The 24,620-nt window shown below is 42.3% G+C and overlaps 1 protein-coding gene across 3 annotated transcripts in view; it reads right to left on the bottom strand.

The window, feature by feature from the left end:
* Positions 1–24,620, bottom strand: part of Dync1i1 (dynein cytoplasmic 1 intermediate chain 1) — a 290,402-nt gene that overhangs the window by 204,670 nt on the left and 61,112 nt on the right. For all 3 annotated transcript variants that reach the window (XM_051151961.1, XM_051151960.1, XM_051151959.1), the window contains one exon: positions 10,040–10,155. In XM_051151961.1, the coding sequence (XP_051007918.1) occupies positions 10,040–10,155 (116 nt within the window). The remainder of the gene's footprint in view (positions 1–10,039; positions 10,156–24,620) is intronic.

The raw sequence follows: 24,620 nt of genomic DNA on the forward strand, positions 1-24,620 counted from the left end.
CCTTCCTTCTGTTTTCCCCCTGAGCCAAAATACAGAACTACACTTCTAGAAAAGTTGGTGTGACTGCAGCTGGGGTCTTCATAGTCTTAAGGTGAACCCAAGGTAAGGCTTCTATCCCTCCTGTCAAGGCAGGGCTGCAGGAGAAAGCTTTGCCTCCCATACACACTTGCTTAGAACATAGCCTCTTCCACAGTAGCAAAGGAAGAATGAGAAATGTCAGGATCCTGCTGTTCTCAAGGATACATCCTAGCCCTGCAATGGGGTGGGTGGGCAGAAGTGGGGCAAGTGAACGCTTTGCTTTGTCTGTGTGAGCAGGAGCTCCCTTAGAGCTGAACCGGGAGTGGAGAGGAAAGGAATGGCTGTGAATTAGACCACTGATTCTTAATGTTCTTATCAAATCTTGAGAAGTTTTACTAAATTTGTATTTGCTAAATATTATTTCTATCATTTCTAGAGAGTGTAAATAAGTGTGTGGGGTGGCCGGAACATGACATGTTCCCATGCTAGAGGTGGGGCCACTGCAGGCTTCTTGAGTCAAGTAGCTTGTGAACTGTTATTCTTCAGGAAACAAAATCACCCCTAACCTTCTATAATAGTCACTACTACTATTTTCTCCTCTCATATATACATATATATGTTTAATTAATATATATAATTAAATTAGTGTTTAATTGTATATAATATATACTATACTATAATATAATATATAATCTTTTTTTTTTCATTTTGCTGTGAAGTGAGGTTATGTTTGAAAATTATTTGTATGTTTCTCCATTTGTCTGAATGTAATATTCCTCATTTTGAGCCTCTTAGAGTACTCAAATGCCAGTAAGGAGAGTAGGATTGTAAATAGAAGAATGAAAGTAGAACACTAAGGTAAATTTTAACTCCCTTCTTAAAAACTGCATCTCGAAAACCCATGGTATAGCAATTCTCAACCTGTGGATTGTGACCCCTTTGGGGAACGGGTGTGTGTGTGTGTGTGTGTGTGTGTGTGTGTGTGTGTGTGTGTGTGTGTGTATGTGTGTGTGTCACATATCAGATGTTTACATTACAATTCTTAAAAGTAGAAAATTACAGTTATGAAGTAGCAGCCAATTTTCTGGTTGGGTCACCACAGCATGAGGAACGTCACAGCGTGAGGAAGGGTGAGAACCATGGCCACAGTAGGTAGACTTCTAGGTCACGGGTTATGTAGAAGACAGGGCATCAAATAGAGGCTGGAAGTGGGGAAAGCCAGGAAGGGACCCAGTCATCAAGAGATGTATGACTAATGTTCCCTAGACCCATTGACAAGCCATGCCAAAAATGATGGCCTTTTCGCCAGGGCCAGGTTGTGTCAGAGGGTACCACCCTCTGGGCGCCAGTGTCCAGTCTGATGAAGAGCAGCAGATGTCGGCAAAGGACCAGCGCAAGGCAGACTCCTTCCTATCGTCCCTACCTCTATGTAGGATGTAGGGCCACGCAAGCCCCACATCTGTCCCCGGACACTGGGCTGTGAAATGAGGGAGGAGAGTGGAAAGCTGGGCCCTTAGGAGGCTGCAGATTGCTATCCAAGATGAATGGAGCACGCTAGCAGAAACTGCCTAAAAGTAAAGAATGGACGATGGTTGTTTATTTAATACATTTTCCTCGATAACCAGTAGTATTACAGACAGCTGCAGACAAAATAAAGGACCCGAGTTCTCTCTGCACTCTTGATTTATAAGGTGAGTACATTCTACAGCCACATTCTAGTCCCATAATGTGTATGAGAGTACTGCACACTTAATAAATATTATTTTGCTGACCGTCTCTCTTTTTCTTTACCTATACCACAGAGGTTATTGTGTGTGTGTATATATATATATATATATATATATATATATATATATATATATATATATATATATATATATATATATTCTTTTAGCTACCCAGCATTCAAATGCCATGTTTTGGAGAGGAGCTTTCCAGTAGATCAAAGTGGAGTCCCAGCCTGGCCAGACATTGTGGAAGCCGAGTGTGGGGAAGACAATGTGTGGGGTCCTTCTCTGCGTTGCCTCTCATTGCTGACGTGGGGCTCATAACTCAGGCCTACCTAATGGGCTTCCTGATGGCTCTTCAAGTCTCAAAGAGGCACCGGAAAAGAACAGGGGAAGTTAGAAACTTGCAAGGCAGCGGGTGACAGCAGAGTTTAAATTCTGAGCACAAAGGTGTGTGAGAAAGCCTGTGTGAGGAAGGTCAGGGCTTCTAGCCAGGCAGGTTCACTGGGTCACCGGGCGCTTTCAGTAAGTCTGCTCAGATTGTCATGGTAAAACCTCATGGGCTAGACGGCTGAAGCGACAGAGGTTTATTTGTTCATAGTTCTGGAGGCTGGGAAGACCATGTTCAAGTAGCTGGTCAACTTAGAGCCTGGGGAGGGCTCTTTTCCTGCATTGCAGACAGCTGCTCGCTCCCTCACTGTGCCCTCACATGGTCTTCCCTTGGAGTGTTACACATGGAAAGGAAGAGATACACAGTGCCCTTCCTTTTTATAAGGTCACTTATCAGATTAAAACCAGGGCCCCTCCCTTATAGCTTCTTTTAACCTTGTATTTTTTTCCCTAAAGGCCCTGGTCACTTAGGGCTTCAGTATTTGGCTTTTAGGGACATACAGCTATTCAGCCCACCGCAGCTGCTGCCTGCTTTCCTGTCTATTTCCAACCAAATCCTCTAGCATTTATATCAGCTCTGTAAAGTATCTCATATCTTCTGCCAAAGATTATTTTCTGTTTCAACTGAAGCCGACTTCATTTCTATTCTGGCAACCACAAACTCAGACATGACTCTGAAAGCTTGTATCTGAGTAACGCTATCTGGGGAACTGGGGTAAGTGATGTGCCCTTGCTGGTTTCAAAGACGAAAACCCCAAAGTTCACAAGCGGGACTTTGTCATCAGTAGTAACAAAGAGTGGAATAATTGTTCCTCTGCGCAGAAGTAGCCACTGGTACGAAGGGCTTGGAGGGAGCATGTTGTCACTGCTGGAGTGTGGATGGGCTCAGAGTATAAAGGCACTGGCAAGGGTCTACGTCTGATGGCATTGGATAGCTTGAGGAGTGGGTGACAAGCTCAACCCTCCAATTTAGGTCAAGGCATATGTCCAGGGACTTGCTCTGGTTTTCATAAATGTCCATAAAAATGTTTTCCCCAAACAAATACAAGTTTAAATTTCTGTGTGTACCTGGATAAACACTTCTAAGTTTTCAGTGTCACCGGGTGACTTACAACAAAGTCAGGACAATAATCAGGACATAACAACAAATGGAAGAGAGATGGGAAGGTATAGGCTTGGGCATATTCTGCCCACTTAGTATACTGAGCCCTGCTCCACAGCAGAAGCTTTGTGCTTTTGTTTTGATCTTCGTTGCTATATCAGCGGGCCCCACCACTAGACCTTGACCATCTGATCCTGCACATGGGGCTTCCTGCCCACAGATCAGGGAGAGGGGCCCATCACACTGTCAATACTCAGTTAAGGCAGATGCAAAGAGAAAATGGGGGGAAATATTTGAAAATACAGTTATTTGCTATTTTAGGAGAATTTGCCAGTCCTTAACATTTGTTAATGATGGGACTCTACACTCTGTCTACACTTAAAAAAAACATTAATACTGGTAACAAGTATCGAAATGAATATATGATATGTAATATCCTAGTGTGGTGGCTCATGCCTATAATCCCATCACTTGGGAGGCAGTGGTAGGTAGATGGAAGATGGATCTCTGTGACTTTGAAACCAGCCTGATCTACAAAGCAAGTCTAGGGCAGCTAAGGCTACACAGAAAAACTCTGTCTTGAAGCACACACACACACATACATACATGTATGCACATACATACACAAACAGATATCAACCATTCTCTATTAAATAGCCTGTTCTCCAAGGATCAGAGCTAAAAATAAAATTCATATACGCCCTCTTACTAGTGTCTTTTAATTTCCACCCAGATGCCATCATGACTTATCAATAAACACTTGGCTGTTCTCTTAAGTAATGAGTTCAGGGACAGAGCCAGGGGTTTGGGGAGCCAGTCACAGTGCTGAGTCAGTGTTATCTGTCATAGTTTTTTTCCTCCTATGTAACTGTGAGGTGTTTCAGGACTGGTTTCCTTTTGGGAACTCTGTATAACAACTGCTTGATTTCAAATGTCGGGTTCCAAAAGAATTATTTCCCTTTGTAGTCTCTGGAGAATGACCTTACTGGGTAATATTTTAAAATAAAAAATTATACACATGAGATCAAAAATATGGGAAGAGATATAAGTAATCTGTTGGCAGGATAGCCCTCCATCTTAACTATTTCATGGATTCAGAGGAGGAGGGAAAGGAAGCAGCCACAAAAGCCAAGATAATCAACAATGTCATCCATGAGCTCTGGTGCTACATCTGACAGGGTGAAAGGGACGCATCTCCAAAGGAATCAACTCAGAACACAAAAGGGAGATCCAGAAGCTTCCCACAGATGCCTCTCTGATATAAGGATAAGACGTATTTGGGGCTTACTTGAGTTACCCTGCTGGGTACAACCCTATTTTGGTCCAACCATCTAATCCTGCCTGATATGGCTGATCTCACAGAAGAAAGGACATCCATAACACATCATCCCAGGAGTATGCCTGCATCAGGGAGGTCTCACTATGGTCCTTCTCCACAGTGATGGTAGAGTGAAGCTCATATGGGTGTTCTGCATCTCAGTTTCAGGACTTATCAAATGATGGATCCTGAGAGACCCGGGCTGTCCAATACAAGAGCTACTGACCTTGTGTTACAAGTCAGCCTTGGAGGGTTAGCTGTGCAACTGAGACAATGCACTTTTATCTCACTATAGTTAATTTGGGTTTAAATTTTAAAATGGGCATTAGATTCTGTTACTGGGAAAAGTCTGAACATGTTTGGGAAACAGTTGCACATGGATCTCCTTATTTAATCATAAAGTTAGAGAAATCCAGCAATAAGTGTTTCTAATAAAAATGGTTCTGAATTAGGACATGCTGCCAGCGCACAATACAAACCATCATTTGAAGACTCAGTTTATATACAATGAAAGAAGAGTAATGTCTCATTGATAATTTCACACTGATTACATTTTGAGATTTGAATATCTTGAAATGATGGAGTTAACAAAAATACATTATTAAAATTATCAGTGTCACCCTATGAATTCATTGGACAATATCAGAGCAGACTATTTGACTTTCCAGGCAACAACCATTAGATCGTAGCTTCTGTGGTGAGTGTACCCTGGGGAGTATGGGAAGTCAAGACAGAAAGTATTTTCCTACCAAGAAAATATTTTTCTTTTGGTATACAAAGGTGAAACTACTGCCTTTCTTAGATAACACGCTGCCGACCCTCATCTCAGTTCCTCTAAAGACATCTCTACATAGTGAAGCTGGCAGGCTGCTCTGCTCTATCCTGGGCCAACCCAGGCTGCCCTTGTAATTTTCCTCTTCAGTGTCACCATCACAGTCATGGGCAGCTAATGCCTAAGCTCACCTGAAGACAGCAGCAGGAGTGTGGCTGAAAGAACATTAAGCTCCCTTGAAAAGACAAATATTCCTTATATAGTATGTCCATTAAAACCTTTATAAATTGTGGGAAAGACTGTAAGCTTTGTCACAGGTGAAAGCAGTCTTGGCGAGCTTTACCCTTGGGCACACCATGGATACTCCTTTAGATTAACCTTGAGATAGACTGGGTGGAGCCATCCTGGGCTTGGAATTCAGGAAGCAGACCTGGGGATTCCACCTGGACTATTGTTTTTCTAATCAACCCTCAATGGGAGAAGGAGACGGTGAGGCAGGCAGGCAGAGAGGAGAGAGCAGCAGCAGGTTCAGACCAGGCTTGAGTGCATGTGGATCAGCAAACAGGCTGGACCAGCATGCAGGCCAGAGACACCTAGGGACCCGTCCTGTGGAACGGATACTGGAAGGATCACTCTTTTTTCCCTTTAACCTTTTTTCTCTCTGGTGTAAGCTAGTTGGGTTGTATAATAAAGCTTAATTGTTAAGAAACAGAGCCTACAATAAATTTTACACACTGGCCCACCTTACTCCAGAAAACACAAGGGTTCCCATTCCTGCCTCCTCCAGCCTCCAGCCTCATCCTGTGCATCTCTCTCGTCTGCCTGTGTCGTGAGTGCATTCTTTGAACCAGGCCTTGTGTATGGCACAACATGAGTAAAGAACACCCACTCTGCTCATTCATAGGCAGATCACAGCCTAGGAGAAGCATGTGAGGAACCAATACAGCATAAAACAGAGGAACCAGACCTTGACCGTGGTAAGAGGAAGGAATTGCCAAGGATCTGACCCTGGGGCACGCTCCTGACCAAAGGCACCCCCAAAAGGGGTACAGCACGAGCACAGGCACAGAAGCACAAGCCTTCATGGGTGCATGGAAAAGGCTAGCAGTCTTCGTTTTCCAGGAGGTAGCCAAGATCAGGCCCAAGTTCCCATTTATCAGATAGCATGAAGGGGAGGGACAGAGAAACTTCGAAATTACCATCAGGAAGTCCCTTCCTTTGTCCAGTTTGGCTGACATTATCCCAGCACGTTAAGTCACTCTAACTGCCCCAGGGCCCATGCAGAACCTGGGGGCGGGGGGAGGGAGGGGCTCCAGAGCAATCTGGAAGAATCACAGTTAGCCAGCGGCATGGTGCCTGTTGCTCACCAGCCATGAGCTCATTGTAATAAACACACACCAGATTGGACAGTCAGGGGAATAATAACATGCAAAGCAGAGGCAATTTGGCAAGGAAAAAAAAATATATATATTCATATTCTTTCCTTACTTGGAAATCAAAAGCATATGTTTAAAATGTTTGAGGGTAGACATAGCCTGCCCTGATCAGAGTTCTCCATTGTCAACCTTTCCCTGTGACTAATGACCTAACCAGATGACGAAGGTTTCAGCTACTTGATAGAATGGGATTGACAGAGACTTGATTGCTGAGTCTTCCTAGTTTAAGCCATTTTGTAGTATTTCTCACATCCGATCATTATGTGAGAGGCTAATGCACTGTGAGGAGAGTGGGCATGGTAGTGCATGGCAGAGGAAAGAGGCAGAGGCTCCTGGGAGTCCAAACTACTCCCCTGTGTTTGTATAAGTACAACGTATCTGTGATCTCACTAGAGCTCCAGTTGAATCAGGCCATATGCGTGCTCTGAAGTTGCTAGGTTGAGCTTCATTAATTTTCTGTCTTCAAACAATGAGTTAAAAGAAACGAGCCTTTATATCTTACAGTTAATAAAGAGCTCATGTGGGATTTATATGCACAACAGTTGCAAATGTTATCCATCCATCCAAGAGACTCACCCAAGTCTCCCAGTTGAAGGACCTTGCTGTGGACTTCCCATTGCTGACACTTGTGCTCCCACTTCCTGTCACCTCACTCAGGTGAAGGGCGAGCACTGGGCACCCTCAACAGCCAGGCAGCCAAAGGCCAAGGGTCCAGGCTTTGTGGCGAGATGACAATAAAAGAGATTTTCTTGTCTAAAGGAATTGGATGTTACTTCAATACCGTGAGCTCCTGTAGGTCCCGGTAGCTGGCTTTGGGTTCAATTCTGTATTGTGGAATTTCAACCATCGCCACAAGAAAGCTCAATGGGTCTTGTTAAGAAAACAGAAAGGAGTTCTGCTGATTGCTAAGAAATAAATTCCTCCTTTCCTGCTGCTTGGACCACAGCATAATGAGGGCTCCCAGCGTCTCTGTGCAGTAATAAAATGAACTCCACGGGCCTTTGCTTTTGATCTATCCCAGTTTAGAAGTTTAGTGTTGATGCCTTTTCATCCTTAATTTATCTCCCCTTGTAAATATTTTTGTACCGCTTCCAATATCTAAAGTATACACATTCCTAAAAATAATTCACTCCTCTTATTTCAATTGTATCACTTTATGGTAAGGGTCAAATTTGAGGCTAAAGAAACACACCTTTAGCTCCAGTTCTGAAAATACCTCTGGCGGCAAACTAACTGAAACAAATGTTTTGGCTGCGTAGTGAGGTTGGTTTTTAATGATCATCCTGTTCTTGTCTGGAGGCCCAAGGACAGGACTCCTGAAGGCTTTTTTAGCACGGCATTTTCTGACAAGGGTTTCATTTGGTGGCTCAGTTGTTTAAAGTTTTACCACCAGAGGGTGCTACTTGTTTGCTAAAATTTGCTATTTTTTTCCTATAGGGCCCAATAGGCCCTACTATCCAAGATTCCAGCTCACAGCCCTCCATAAGATCTACGGGCAGCCTGACCTTCAAGGAACAAGATTTCATTTCATTTTGACATGTGATGACAATCCAAATAGAAAATGTCCGTAGCTTGCACAAACCACGCTGCACTGGTTTATATTTGTTACAGACCAAGTATGAAAAGCCAATATACTACATCATTTAGGATTTTGCTTAATATTCACTATACAGCAAGAAGAAACTCAAACTCCTAGCATTCTCTGCATCACGCCAGTGACACATGAAGAGATCATTTGCTTGGCTGTATCAGCAATGTCACTTTCTAGCAATGTCACCCGACTTATCCAATTTTGTATACACATCTCTATGATTTTCATATAACTTTAATTCAGGGTGATGTGCTTGCTTGTTCGTTTGTGTCTCACAGTGTTGAGAACTGCATCAGGCTCCATGCGTGTTAGGGAAGCACTCTGCCATTGAGCCACGTCTCTGTCCCCCAGCACGGTGTTTTATGACGTCCAGGAAACATTCCGATTCATCAGCTTTAGCTTTTCCTATTGTTGTCTGCGTTAGTTCCTTGTCTTGTTACTGCGATAAAGATGCCTGACAAGAAGTCACCTGAGGAAGGGTTTCTTTTGGATTGCAACTGGAGAACACAGTGCAGCATGGCATTAAGGCCATGGGAGCAGAGCCTTGAGGCCGCTGGTGCAAGTCAATAAAGGCATGCAAATGCTGTTGCTCGGGTCCTTTTCGCCTTTTAATTCAGCCCAAGATCTCAATCCATGTAACGGTACCACCTACCTATACCGAGGGTTTTCCTACTTCAACTAAGCAAATCTAGAAAACCCCGCAGCCATGCCCAAGAGGCTTATTTCCATCAAGAGTCTAATCCTAGCAAGTTGAACATCATGATTAACCATCACATTGACTTTTAGTAATTCTCTGAGAGTCACACATACATTTTCCACTTGATATTTTCTGGTAGGCAGAAAAGAGGTATACAGTCCCATCCCCACTCATCTACATGGAACGGGCATGGAAAATATTGGTTTTTAAAATTTTATTATAATTTATTCACATTACATTCCAAAAGTTATCCCCTGGCTCTTATCTTCCAGTTTTCACCCTTCCCCACTCTTCTGCCCTATTCCTCTCTGCCAGACCTCTGCCCGGGTTGGGGAGAAGGGGTGGGAGCTCCTCCCTCACCATCTGATCAGTCTATCAGGTCTCATCAGGGAGGCCTGAGAATATTGTTAACCTGTGTGTTTTTATGTGAGCCACTCAGAAAAATCAGGGCCCAGGAAAGGTTTTCTATAAAGGATTAAGTACAAAATTTTTGGCTTTGTGGGCCAGCTAAGGTCCCCTTTGTGTCTGTTCAACCAGGTCATGATAGGGAAAAATTATCCATAGGTGTAAATGATTGAAACCATCTGTGACCCAATACTATTCTATTTTTAGAAACAGTTAGTGGGCTGCAGGTTGCTGCCCCAACAGATGGTTAATTATTTTACCAAGCTTCTTATTTTTATTTATATGTATGTGTGTGTCTGCCTGTGCGTACCATGAAAGTGTCTGTTCACTACTTTGATGGTTTCTGCCCTCCACACATAAGGACAGGAACTTGACACAAAGGTTATCACTTGGGAGGAATAGAAAAGAGTTCCCTCAGCAGAACCTTGTAGATCACAGCCAAAGGCATCTTTGTCTTTCAAGGTGCCACTCTGTTTATATCCCACGAAGACATCAGGGATATGAAGTCGGCACAAAGGGTCTTATCTCCTGGCACTACTTTCTGCAGACACAGCATGTAAAGAAAACAAAAGCCATCTTTTACCTTCAGACTGATGAGTCGCCAGAGGGGTCTGCGTCTCCTTGGAGTAGGATACTACTTCCCTAGGCAGGAAATCCACCTGTGTAACCTTTGACACGCCCAGCTTGTGCAGTCTTCTCCTGCAAGCAGCAAAGGGCAAACGCTTAGCAAGGCAATGTGTTTTATTTCAAAAGACCTGTCAGTTCTGCAAACACAAAAATAATCAAACCCAAGTGCCCTCAACGTCTCAGTGCAGTGTCAGGCTCATGTCCCTGGGGGTGGAGACTGAATGGGTGACGGTGACGTCACATAAGTCTCTCACAATGGCCTTTCCATTTCCCTATCTGAGGTCGTCCCTAAACGGAAGACTTGCTCCAACTCAAGAGGGACGTCTACTCTCTGAGCATCTCTGATGATGCTTGGATAACATGCTTACAGGGAGTTTTTGTTGGCAATGTAAATTCTAATTTCTTGGGGGGTTTGAGGAATTTCACATTTGCATAAAGGAGATTCCATAGTGGAATAACACACTGCTTGTGAATGTAGCAACAGCGAGAATCCTTCTGCAAAGCAGAATGTGAAAGGTCTCATTTATCCAGATGGAGACTGATCAGTAAGTGAATGAATGTGTTTGTAAGGCACACTAAGACAGCACAAATGAGTGAAAATAACAATAGCATAGACTAATAGAATCTCAGTTTAGTAGCCCCAAAGCAGCTGTGACCAGGCAAGTAACCGTACTTGAGTATTTATGTAACGTCTCAAATGTTTGCAGATGTGTCTGCACATCTGTCATCTGTCTTCATGCTATCTCTGTGAAGAGTCGGCTGTCACTGTTGGTATTCTATATAAGAAAAAATTCAGCTCCACTGCTCAAACGCATACGATTTACAACTGGTGGAGCCAGAGTTAAAATACTATTGACCGCATACATGCATATGTTATTATTGACCTGAGTCCTAATCCAATGCTTCCCCTAAGCCAAATTCCTGAATAACGAGTGTGATTTACTCCAAAAATCTGGTCCTCCTGAGTTATCCAAAAAACAAATACCCATAGAGGCAGCATTGCCCATAGGAAAGCACAGAGCAGCCCTGAACTGTGTGTCTTACAGTCTTACACAGCCACTCAGTCCCCCGCACCCGCCCTCGTGACTCAGCTCCCTCATCTGGGAGCAGAGATAATGGTGCCTCCATTGTGCTCATTGGTATTGCAGAGGCAACGTTTATACATCATGCAAAAGCCATATATATTTTACGTACATGCATACATACAACTTTCAGACATATACATCTTAGAATGGCTTCTTGAACTTTATTTTTAGGATTCAGATTTAGCAGTGGAATTGGGCATTTTTAAATTTTCTTTTTCCAAATTGTCCAGATGGACACACACATGAGAGAGGAAAAAGAAGAGAAAGGCATAATCATCCCTTAGTCAAAGTTCCAACTCCTCTCTAGCTCAGACCAATAACACATCTTGTGCATGTTACTGCACTTCATTGGTACAGGTAAAAATCATGGCTTCATTTTTTTCTGTTCAAATTATTATCAGAAAAGGAAACATGATAGAGAGTGTACATTAAGGCCAGGAACATCCATGGACATTTCCCAACCATCCCAAAGGAATCAACAATTCTTTAAGTTTCTAAAATAGTTAATGTGGCATGTAAGTGTACATGCAGAAGAGATAAGCAAACAGGTAGACAGACATTGCTGCAGGAGAGAAAGCCTACTTGGGTATATCTACAGTCCTGCACAGTAAACCCAACCACAGCCCTGGCTACACACAGGCTTATCCACATGGGTCTAAAACTTGGACCTCTGAAAAACAAAAATGTACCAAAGTCTCTGGCTGGTCCCCATACCCCAGCTCTACCTACCCTTCTTAAAGCAACTTTAAGGAACACACACACACACACACACACACACACACACACACGGACTGGCAACAAAAAATAACCAGGCCAAGTAAAAGGCTTAGAGTTTGAAAGGAAGAAAATTAAGGTAATATTTTAAAACCTTCTTGCATCAGAGATGAATATTTTCCTTCCTCAATGGCCTCTCCTTGATACAAATGAAGGAGAAATGTGAGTGGACATATCAGGTATGCTTGGAGCAAAGCTCCCAGGTCTGTTTATTCACCCAGCTCATCTTCCTGGGGCCCAGTAAGACAGTTAATTGCCACAAGGCCCAGGAATGCACTCTACCACCTCTTCAAGTCGGGGCCACGCTGACATAGCGTTCACTCAGGTTCTAACCTTCCAGTGTGTGTGAGGCTGAGGATCTTCATGCACTTCAAAGTGACCACTACCCCTGCAGGCAGTGTTCTCGGCATCTTGCTAACAGAACATACACTTTAGGCCTATCTTGTTGGACTATGAGAAACAGGCCGTTGGTATGTGAAAGCTAGTACACAATTAGATAATCCATTTTGATCTATTCAAACCACTCAGGCACTGTACCCTGAGAAAGTTCACATCTCTGCTTTGTCATTTACCATCCTCAAAGATATGGGTAAGTGGTGGCAAATCATTTCAAGTCCCATGGCTTTTTGTTTTTATTTTTGCCTTTTTCCTGGTTAACTCAGGACCCATCCTCAAGTTGTGAGGTTACATGAGGCTAATGTTTTACAGCCTGCCGTTGATGCCTGGCATACCCTGAGGCTCTTGGCTCAGACAGCTTGGTTTTTAGGATATAATTTTGACTGATTATGATAGAGCTTAATTTATAAAACCTCAGAAGAGGCATATTCATGAATATTCTAAATTTAAGATTTTTTTAAATCTGTAGAGTTGATTATCTCTGGTAATAAAATTTGAGAACTGTACTTCTATTTTTTATGTATATTTATTTATTCATTTATTCATTTACTCTGGTAGGGAACCATGGTCTGGGGTTTGGCCATTCCATTTGCTTTTGCATTAATTAAAAGTATCACTGTGAAATTTCCAAGTTTTCAAAACTTAGCTTGAATAAATGAGTTTATCTAACGAAAACAAAATATTTTCTTGTTTCAATAATTATTGAAAAGTTTCCACCAGCCTCTCAGTGGTGTTATATTTAGGAGATCAGGGTCCAAGCTCAACATGAGCTGTCGCCATGTTGATCTCCCAGGGCACTGATCTGTTGACAGTTTGGCAAACTGTGGTTTTTGATCCAGAAAGTAGCCCTGCCCCAAAGGACTGAAAACTGGAGAACAACTCTTACAATACCACTACACTATTTTGGCCGTATTATATCGTGCCCTACAGTCTCAGGATTGATTAAGCTACAGTTATAGACAATGTATGTTTATATTAAACTTATTCTTTAGGGCTACTGGATGTTCTTACAATCATCTATTTATGCTAAACCTTTTAAACATATCTTCTTTTATCCTGAATACAAATTCTTAACATCATTTCAGTTTTACAGATGATCAGGCATCAGTGGTGCTGATAAATTTGTTCCAGGCTTGTAAGCGGCAGGCCTCAGCTCTACTGGACAGTATACCAAAGTGCTGGGCACTTGAAAAGTGTGCCACATTGGCCTTGTCTAATGTCTGATGAGCACACACCCATTGCAACACAGTTTTCACAACCTGGCACAGACTCAGTCCAAGCATATATGTTTGTTTTATAAATATGAGGTAGGATTCTTGAGAAAGGGCCTGGCCTAGATTTCCAGGATGCTACAGAAAGCACCTGTTTCTGAGGTTAAAGTACCACAAAATAGATCCTGGCATTAATGGGCCCAGAAGGACTGGCCAGAGGTATAGGCAAGCCTTTCCTTTTAGCTGTATGTGCAATGGAGTATCTTCACTGCAGATCTTATGTGACACCAGCCAATGTTTCATTTGGTCCAGAACACATAGGTTTTCACAGTCTTTCAATATACAATTTCCCCAAAACTTTTCTGCAACTCTATCAGATGACAAAATTATTTTATAAGTATGCCTACCAGATAAAACATATAGTATGTGCCTTTAAAATATAAACATTAAGGATCTGCTTCACTATTTTTGTTTAAAGCCTTGTGAGCTCATGGTTCTTTAACTCAAAGGAGTAGCGAAACTATTTGACAAATAAAGGGAGAACCCTCTGTCGCATTAATACCATTATACTGGTTGTTCCCTTTGATTAAGCTCATGATTCCATGCGAGCTCCCCGTTCTGCCTCTAGAGCCTCTTTGCTGCTCCGCCATCACAGCCCTGTAGTCCAGGCACGCAGTCACTTTTCCTATAGCCCCTGGTACACGCCCTTGTATTCACTTGTTTCCATGCTCCTCTGCTCTGACTTGATGGGAAACATTCTAATTTGCATCTCCTCCATCCATCTCTGCACTACAGGGCTTACTCAGAGTCAGACATGGAAAAGTCATGAAACAAATGCTTGGCAGCAGAAGGGAGAGAAGAGATAAGAGGGAAATGCAGAACCAATGCTCTGAAAGTAGAGGCTGGATGTAAATGGGCTATGTCCGGGATGTTTGTCATCATTGGTAAATCATCCTGTACATTTTCACCTTGGCAACTCATTCTTTAAAATAAGAGGCTTTAATGAAAAATTTAAATGGCTAAACTAAATTTATATAGAGCTTTATGTAACTGTAATAAAGAAAAGAATCCAATTTACCCAAAAAACACAATAAAGCCTCATCTATATGGATAAATTGTGGCAGTGTTTAATAAACACACAGAGAACTGAAATGGGTAAAGTCTTGGGGCTGGTTTTCCAAATCAGCATTTTGAGAGAAGACTGCAAAGTCACATTTCCACCATAAATCCATAGCACTAAAACCTGTGCAGCCAGCAGCCCTCATCTGTGACTTGAAACCTTCCCCAAGGTCTCAACTCCCCAGCCCCAGGAATCCCAAAGACCACAAAAGGTTGTGTTTCACTGGCCTGGTAATATCAAAGAGTCGTGAGGTAGACTTCACTGTCTGAATAGAAGCCTCTTGACTTCCCCAGCCAGCAGTCAAGTCCCAGAGCACACGGCTTAGTGCCACGAAAATGTGGAGAAAGTTCTGGATCCACCTTATGACTCTCTAGCAAGCAGGGCAGGTGCAAGATGAATGAGAAGCTGAGAAGCAAAACAATGGGTAAACTCAACTGCAGTGTGCAAACTAGGAACAAATGGATGGGATGTATTCCAATTAAAACCCAGAAGCGTCGGTAAGTTATCCTGGGCACACTGGGTAATGGAGCCATGGGTTTCTCATAAGTTGACTTCACATTGTTCTAATGGGACACAGGGGCCACATCTCCACAGAGATGGGACTGGGGCTGGAATCCTCTCCATGCCTTTGAGTCCTCCTGAGAAGTCCCTCTCTCCTGGCCTTACTAATGATGCAAGGAAGGTGGCTGAGCAAAGGAATGCTGCATCTACTCTGGATTTTGTCTTCTCAAAGGAAAGTTGAAAATGAGAAATGATGCTGCTTCAAGCTCAAGAAGGCTATTTGGTACCTTCAAGAGTGAAAAGACAGTCAAGTGTCCAGGAGCATGGTACAATCTGCCCAGCTACCAGTCTGTCATGAACTAGAGCTCAAGAAAATTACTCCCCCATGAACCAGTGCCCCCATTCAGCTCTGTTTTCCATGTTTATTGATGTAGCATGAGTTAGCATGTACTTTGTTTTTCATGATGAATATCTTATTATATTCATATACATTGTTTTTAATCCATTCACCAGTGGGTACTAATTGAGTTGGCTCGTGCCTCGGTGTTAACAATAATGCTGCTTAATTCTAAGTGCATTCTAAATAGTTATCCTTATAGCTCCCACAAGTATAGCTCTCACCACTCATCAAATAAACTTCTTTTTGCAACAGAGGAAAATCATTACACAAAAAAAAACCAAAACAAAAAACAAGAAACCATTACCAGTTAAAAAGCAGAGAACAAGTGATTGTGAGAATCTTAGCCACACTGATAACCTACAACACAACTCTTGTACCTACGGTACACTGAATATTTCAGAAGAGGAGAAAAAAGATTATACAAACCAAAGGACAGGAAATCTACTGTGAGGATTTATCTTCTAGAAATTATAGAGAGGCTACATCCTAGACAATATGGCTACCTAAACAAGACCCGAACAAGAAAAACACTAACAGATAGAGAAGTGGGGAAATCTACCAGGGCCTCACTTACAGACAAAGAACTACAGACAACTAAAGAGTTCTGAGAGTGGGAGAAAGGATATGCCCCAGGGGTGAAATTCCAAGTTGGTTATCCAGTACCAAGTAAGGTGTGTGTGTGTGTGTGTGTGTGTGTGTGTGTGTGTGTGTGTGAAGCAATAACAATTAAATAAAAAGAGGCTATGATTTCAAAAGAAAGAAAAGGAAAGAACACCAGAAATATTTGAGGTAGAAAAGGGAAACTGATGTAATCTTTAAATAAAAGAAAAAAAATACAGAGAGAGAGAGAGAGAAGAATAATACATCTGTGAACATTCACATACACGTTCCTGTGTGGTTATATGGCTTCAGTTCCTGTAGGAAGGTAACTAAGGAATGGGTCATGTGGAGACTCTGCTTAGCTTTGAGTAACTGACAAACTGTTTTTGTAATTGTCCTTTTATAATGCATCTTCACTAGCAAGGTGTGGCAGTTCTATACACTGTTCAACTCCTATCTACTTTTTAAAACCATACACCCAGTGTGTGTAGGGTGTTACCTCACAGTGGCTGATGATGTCCATCATCTTTTACAGGTGCTTGTATATCATTTTAATATCTTTGAAAAAAGTTGAGTTCCTTTTTTTCTATTGAATTTTTAAAAAATATGTATACAGGACACTAGACCCTCATCATATATATGACTTGTTAATTTATTCTCTTGTTCTGTGAGTTGCTTTTCACTTTCTTGATGGTGTCCTTTGAAGTGCAAACATTTCCATGTAAATTAAATTAAATATATATTTTAATGTTTTTTTCTTATCGTTTGGCTGTATACCTGAAGTATCAGGGCTCTGATGATTTATACCCATCTTCTCGTGAGTTTTATAGTTTGAAATTTCACATCTAGGCATTTGATCCATTTGCATTACTTTCTGTGTATGGCATGAGTTAGGGGTCCAGAGTCATTCTTTCCTTGTAGATATTAAGTTCTTGTTTCAGCTCTTGTTAGCATTCTTTCACTATCAAAACTGATGAGGAGAGCAGAGAAAGGCAGAAGCATTGATATGGTATGGTAAGTTACAATGGATAGCTGGCCTGACAGCCATAGGACCCTTTCCTAAATTTCAGCATTAGGAGTCAGCAACATTATTTCTGAAAAGTCAGAATTAAAGTCAATTTGAGTCACCTCAGAAACATCCTAATTTTATAAACAGCGAATCCCCAAATCACAAAAACGTGACACCTCAAAAATGGTGGCAAATGTGGGTTTCAGAGCATTCACCAACCAGTGGTCTACCAATCAGATTGCTCATTAGAAAAAAATGTCTGGATGGGGGTGGGGGATCAGAGGCCAGTGTACGGCTTTCACAGTCATGGAAATGACTCAAGAAAGTCATTGCAGTAAAGGGCATTTCTGGAGCACGAGGAAGCCTGGAAGACAAAGAGATAAAACTGGGAACAAATGTTCTCAGGGAAAAGGAATCATTTGGCCAGGTATCAAAGTAGGCCAAGGCCAGATCATTAAAAACAATGTCTGCATCAGGCTCATGTTCTACTGTAACTCATTGTTTTTTCTTGCTTAGTTACACATCGGTGTCAATCCCAAGGCTGACATTTGAAGATGCTGCCAGAGATTTTCTTACTTCTCTTCCTAAAGGCTTTTCAAGTGTTTTTAATAGATAACCCCTTAGAGTAAGGTTGATAACAGTAACACTTTCTTCCTTGTTCAACATCTTATGTGGGTGGAGTATTTAGTCCCCTGGAGGAGTGGTAAGGATACTGCTTTTATCAGCATCACTTATTGCCACCATAAACTGTGTTTGCGCAAGGTGCTATGCCAAAGCCTTACAACACAAAGAAACTGAGGAGCCAGGATGTATGCATCAGACAGCAAAAAAAGAACTTGAGACTGCAAATGATAACACAAAAGAGTCACCTAGCTGGGAGAAGACAGCGTGGTGGGCAGATTGCTATGTGTTTGGATAATTGTGGTTGGCTTCATTGAGAATGGAAGACCTGGTTTAGATCCCAAAGGAAGCTCTAGCAAGCAGGAAGGGTCCACATTTTAGGCAGCTTGTCGTACATATGCAAAGATCTGAGAACTGAATTTACATTTGCCACCGGAAAGCCTAGTTTTGTAGAGTAGAAGTTTTGATTTGGGAGATCAGTGGCCCTGGGATGAATCTAGAGAGGCATATTGAGGATAGATTATTAGAAACCAAAGAACTTGGACTTGATTATATAGACACTGGACAGTTATTGGAAGGTACTAAGCAACTTTCACAGCTGCAAAGCAATGTTTAAATCATATTTACATAACAAACACAGGACAAATAAAATCAGGAGCCAGATGTTAGGTGTGGAAAGTGACTTTATCTTAGAAGCTGAGTGTGGAGGAAGAGGAATAAAGGAAAGATCCACAAGCCAAGAGGGAGGAAAGGGGAGGTTCAAGAACTGAACAGGAAACGCAGAACACCGAGGCAAGGGTAGCAGCCAGAAAAGCAATGGCTGTGCTCCCAGTTAGTGTCTCACCAAAGGTCAGAGACTTGGTCTAGAGCCATGAGAATGGGACTCTGGAGAACAATAGAGAGCTACTTTAATAGCTAGCTGCAGATAGAGGGTGCAGGAAAGAAATGGGCTAGTGACATTTTAAGGCTTCATGTTCTGCAGGAAGAGAAATGAATGGTATAACTGGAAGACACGGGAATTCACGGAGAAGAATTTTATAAGGGTAGAAATGGAGCTGAGAGAAAATGAAGGTGAAAATGTGGCCCTTGGCAGTCACCAACAGAAGGTCACCTCAGAAGATGCTGCAGCCACGGAAAAGGAGTACGAGGAGCTGTTGTAAACATAAAAGGTTTAAAAGAGTGACAATGATAGTAGTGCCAGGTACAGGTTCTATCTTGTGGGGCGGGCCTTAAGTCCAACCAGAAAGCGCTTGGTTGCTCCCATAATATTCATGCCACTCTTGCAGAGGTAGACATAGCTTGCCAGGCCAGTCATTACTGTGGCGCACAGAGTTCACAGCAGGGTAAGATGGTGTTGACTTCTCTACTCCAGCAGCATAAATATAAACTGGACTCAGTGGGTTAAAAACAACACCATTAAAGGGAACACAAAGTCTAGTGGGTAAAGAGATAGGGTTAATCAAGCTGGTGGGGCGGGGCGGGGGAGGGGATAGATGGGATCAAATACATTGTATGAAATTCTCAAAAAGTAATTAAATAATTACTTTAAAATGAGAAAGAATTGATTTGTTTCCTAAATACTCTGCTCCGGTACCATGGGGAACAATCTGTAACATCTTATGAACAAATGTTCAGAGCTGGGGATAGGATGCTCCTCTGGGAGAGAGGAACAGTGAGGATGGGGCACAATTCCAAGAAAGCAACTGGCTTTGTGTTTGTCTTGCCACACAGAGCATCCTCGGTGCTCAGACTAGTGGGTGTTTTACTCCCAGAGAAGCAGCGTGGGAGTTGGCCACAAAGACGAATTTTCATCCTTCATATTTGCATTCAAAATCATTTTAGGAAGCATTTACTGTGTTTCCACAGTATCTGCTTCTAGCTGTGCAGAGATATTAGTTTGGCTGCTGACCCATTTTTTTTTTTTTTTTTTTTTTTTTTTTCCTGAAAAGAAACAAATGTCAATGCTGGCTTAATCAATGGCTGCCCCTTTGGATTCTGCAAGACAAGCAAATTTTGCAAGACTTCTGAGGTGGAGAAGAGTTAAAGCCATCACAGGCAGCCTGGTGGAGGCTCTGCCCTCAAGCATGAGAAGTGGGAATTGTAAAACAGGAGGGACAGGTGGGACAGAATTATGTGCTTTTATGCAATGTTGCTCCAGATATAATATACAGTGTTTTTTAAGCTTGACCTTTTATTTTCTTGATGACTTTGAGTAAGTTCCGCACAGTTTGTAACATGAAGCCGTGTGATTGGAGCCAACAAAGGAAGCCACTGAACTTCTCAGTAAGTGTGCACTTTCTTCTCCGAATGGACTTCATTTTCCTGAACCTGAAGGCAACATTTCCAAGATGCAGTTGCTACTGCAGAACAGAAAGTTAGAATAGCTTGCTCAAGATTCTTGAGGCATAAAATAAAGGCTGACAAGCATCAGCCTCTTGAGAAATGTTCAGGGACAAACAGTGATCATTATAAGAGGTAAGGAAAGTACTTCCGCCCTCTCTTGCAGCAAAGTTTTGATCAGAGACATTAAAACCAAATTATGAAGCCCTTTAATGAGTCAATATTCATCTATGTATTTGGATTCTGGAGTGCATTTTACTAGTATGCTTTGATATACATGCCTGTGTGTTTTAAGATGCTTTCTGCATTTCATTTTTATGGAAAGTATAATTGTAATTGAATGTTATTGAAGTTACAGGCATTGTTGGCTTGCCTGGGAGCTCAACTTATATGCTGTTTAGGTGGCGCACGCCTTTAATCCCAGCACTCGGGAGGCAGAGGCAGGCGGATCGCTGTGAGTTCGAGGCCAGCCTGGTCTACAAAGCGAGTCCAGGACAGCCAAGACTACACAGAGAAACCCTGTCTCAAAAAACCAAAAAAAAAAAAAAAAAAAAAAAAAAAAAAAAAAGAAAAATAATGCTGTGTTAGTTTGAATAGGAATGGCCAGGATAGACTCATGTGTTTGAATACGTGGTCCACAGGAGTGGGACTATTAGGAGGTTTGGCCTTGTTGGAGTAGGTATGGCCTTGTTGAGGGAAGTGTGTCACTGGCGGGTGTGCTTTGAGGTCTCAGAAGCTTAAACCAGTTCATTTTTCTAGACGTAGAACTCTCAGCTCCTTCTCCAGCCCCATGTCTATCTGCACACTGCTGTGCTTCCCGCCATGATGATAATGGACTAAACCCCAGAGACTGACAGCCAGCCCCAATTAACTGTTTTCCATTATAAGAGTTGTTGTGGTCATGTTGTCTCTTCACGGCAATAGAAAACCTAACTAAGACATGTAATTACATGGGAAACGTTGAGAATTATTTGAAACCAGAGATGTCTATGCACGATGCAGAAGACTAGTTGACAGGGCTGGGACGCAGCTCTGTGGCAGAGCACTTGCCTAACACACGTGCAGCCTGCCAGGTGTGATGGTCTGAGTTTGATACCAAGCACCACAAAGAACAGGTTGGCAATACATGGTAAGTAAGTCTAATAAAAGCCTTTCCTTTGTTTTTCCTTATTAAATCAAAGACTGAAAGAAATTCTTAGCTCCTCCTCAAGAAGGAGCAACCGAATTCTTGCTGAGGCCCATTCTGCAACTCTGTCTTTTCTGCCCAATGGTCCAGCAGCCCTATCTACAGTCTGATGCTCTAGTGAGCACGGAGAACACAAGCCTGAGGCTTCAGAGAAGGGAAGGCAGATGTTGTGCAAGTCCTAGGCTACTTGAACTTAAAAATTTGGAGTCCAGTTTTGCTTACAATTTAGGATCTTTTCCTCCCTACCCAGCCTCACTCCCTTTCCATAGAAAGAGAGCTTGTCTCCTTGAAGACTGCATATCTACTGGGGACACTGGCTCTTAAGCTCTTTTTTAAAGGCAACTTATGCAGTATAATCTCTATCCAAACTGCCCAGTCAACCCCAGCTTCACCTATTCACTTATTTGCTTCTTTGCATATATATATATATATATATATATATATATATATATATATATATATATATATATACACATATATATTTTTTTCCCCAAGTAGGGAACTTCACTTGTTCTTTATGTCTTTCCATTTTATTTCTCTTAGCATTTAATTTGCTTACTCTATTACAGTAGTAGTGTAAAAAATAAAAGTGTTTTCAGCATATCAGTAAGTATTGGCCTAGCTAAAACAAACCAATAGGCCAAACATTTTTTCTCACTTCATTTATCATTTTCTTGGAGAGTTTTTTTCTTTCCATATCATCTTCTGTATTTCTCTCAGTTTCTAGTTGATTTGTGGAACATGTAGTTAACATACAAATCCAGAATCAGGGGCAAAACACTTCTGCTTTGGTTCAAGATAGAGTCACGAGAACCAGATAATATCTCATTCTAGCTGAAATGATAACAAATCGCTTTTTGCATAAAATAAAATCATATAAGATGATAAAAAAAATAACAGTGATGCACTTAAGAGGGAAAACAAGATGAGCCTCACAACTGGCCCAGTCTCCGTCCTCAGAGCGTTTCCAGTCCATGTGATACAGAAGCAAACCCAGGCGGCACAGTGCCTGTGCAAGGCAGAGGCAGACTCCCCAGGAATGAGGAGGCACTCGAGGGCACAGGCATCTACAGTCTGTATCAGAGAACTACTAAGACCAAGGGAAGAATCCAGGGATTCTCCAGGCATAAGAGAATCTCCTCTGCTCTCTCAGACTGCTAAGACTTGATGCAAGTCCAGCTTCCTATAGGGAAATTATGGAGAACACCGTACAAATCCCGACTCCGAGGCAGGGACTCCACAGCCATGGCTGAGGGCTACAAGAGCTAGCCTGGAAAGGCTTGTTACGAGCATCTGACTGCTGTGACTTGTGCTGTAACCTAGGAAAGCTGAGGCCAACTAAGATGGGAAACCCAGAAACTGGAGGTCAAAATCCACCCAGGCAAGGTGAAGCTGGGGTTCATTAGGGCACTCTGAAGGAGAGATTGCAGTGAATGTCTTCCCTGTTCCCTCTGAGATAGAGCTTAGGGTCCAGGGCCGCCACTCGATGTTCAGTTTTGGGGAGATGGACTGAGTCTATCGAAGGGAAGAGAAGCTGCATGAAGAGGAAATGATCCTGAAGCAAAAATGCTCCCAAAGAAACAGAAAGCTTAAGATGTATTTATTGAACAAAAGTTTCATAATCTCAACTGAACAGAGCTACATAAATTGAAATAAATAAAGAAAGTACTTAGTATGTATGTATGTATGCATACACGGGTGTATATGCATGTATGTCTGTGTGTGTGTGTGTGCATGTGTGCTGGAGTGTATATCTCTGCACTACCTTTTTTCAGAAGCTCATAGAAGTCAGAAGAGGGCATCAGCTTCTCTGGAACTGGAGCTACAAATGGTTATGAGCCACCCTGTGGGTGTGGGAAACTGAACTGTGGGTGTAGGTCCTCCACAAGAGCAGCAAATGCTAGTAACCATGCTCCCCAGTCCCCCCAATATCTATATTTTAAACCTAAAGGATTTAAGGAATCCAAATATAGCCAATTCTCACAAAAGTAATACTCAGAATTTTGATGGCAATAAAACAAAAGCAAGCAAGCGAGCAAACAAACAAATAAACAAAAACCCTAAAACAAAAGACATACCTGACCTGAAGGAAAACCTCAGGCAATGGTAAAACAGGAGGCTCAGGATGTTCTGTCTCCCTCCAGGGCACCTGTCAAACACACTAGAAAACTCCCTCTGAGCAAATACCAGAAGTACAGGACTAAAACGAACCCCACTTCAAGATCAGTGTGAGAAGCTGAGATACAGTCTTACCATAAGCCCACGCCCACCATCAGAAAGCAAACATCATCTCTGTTTCCCTCTGACCACTAAAGGGTTTGAGCCACACTTAAAAGGCTGCTACCAAACGACCTGTCCCTGGGAGCTAGTTCAGCACGCACAGCCAGCCACCTGGGACCACCGAGGGGAAAAAAGCAGCTTTAAGACAAGCACTCAAATCTCTTCTTATACCTTTGCCCTGCCACAGCACAGAGCAACAGGCAATGAGGATTAATCTCTGCTCTTCCCTGGGGGTGTGTAGGTAGGACATCAAATATCTGACATTTTTAGCTGCTGCTCAAGAATCTGGCTTCTAACTTGCTTGCAACCAAAGGCTAACAGGGCAAGCCAGTACTCGCCCTCTAGAAATACAGACACAACCCAGGCTCTCCGCTATAAGCTTTATTCTAGTGATTAAAAATAAGGCTCCATCTTCTCCCGCAGAAGGTACCAAATGTGTAATAAGCATTGTTTTTCTGGCCATTTGGAATTCTAGCTCTAACATGTCTAACTGGGGGCTGGAGGGCTGGGTATTTATTTACTGGTACTGAGGTCTACAGAGAACAGAAATGGGGCTTCTAAGCAGTTCTGGGGGCCCTTACACTGACTCTAGCCCTCTCGTTCTGTCAGTAGAGCCTACTTCTTAGTTCCTTCATAGAAAGAACCAGACTGTACAGCCACTATCATGCCTTTTCCAGCTCCTGCTGGAGGGTTTGACTTCATATTCACTGGTTTCTCGGGTTCAATAGACAAGGAATCCTGGTCCCTGGAGTATAAATGAGTGTGTGGAAATTTCCTGTGTGGATCAACTCCACAGTTCAAGTCAGAAAAAAAAAAAAAAAAAAAAAAAAAAAAAAGGATGCTCTGTAGGTTCCTTCTAGAGGGACCAGATCCACATCGAGACTCCCCACTTTGCTAGAGACTGGTCTCTAACTTGCCTATATCTAAAAGCTGTTGTGGACTGAGGCTTGCTCAACTCTTACGGATGACAAAGGACAGCACAATTCTTTAAAAGCACCTGCCATTTAAACAAGC

The sequence above is a fragment of the Acomys russatus genome, chromosome 10 (assembly GCF_903995435.1).
Source record: "Acomys russatus chromosome 10, mAcoRus1.1, whole genome shotgun sequence".
Taxonomy (NCBI): domain Eukaryota; kingdom Metazoa; phylum Chordata; class Mammalia; order Rodentia; family Muridae; genus Acomys; species Acomys russatus.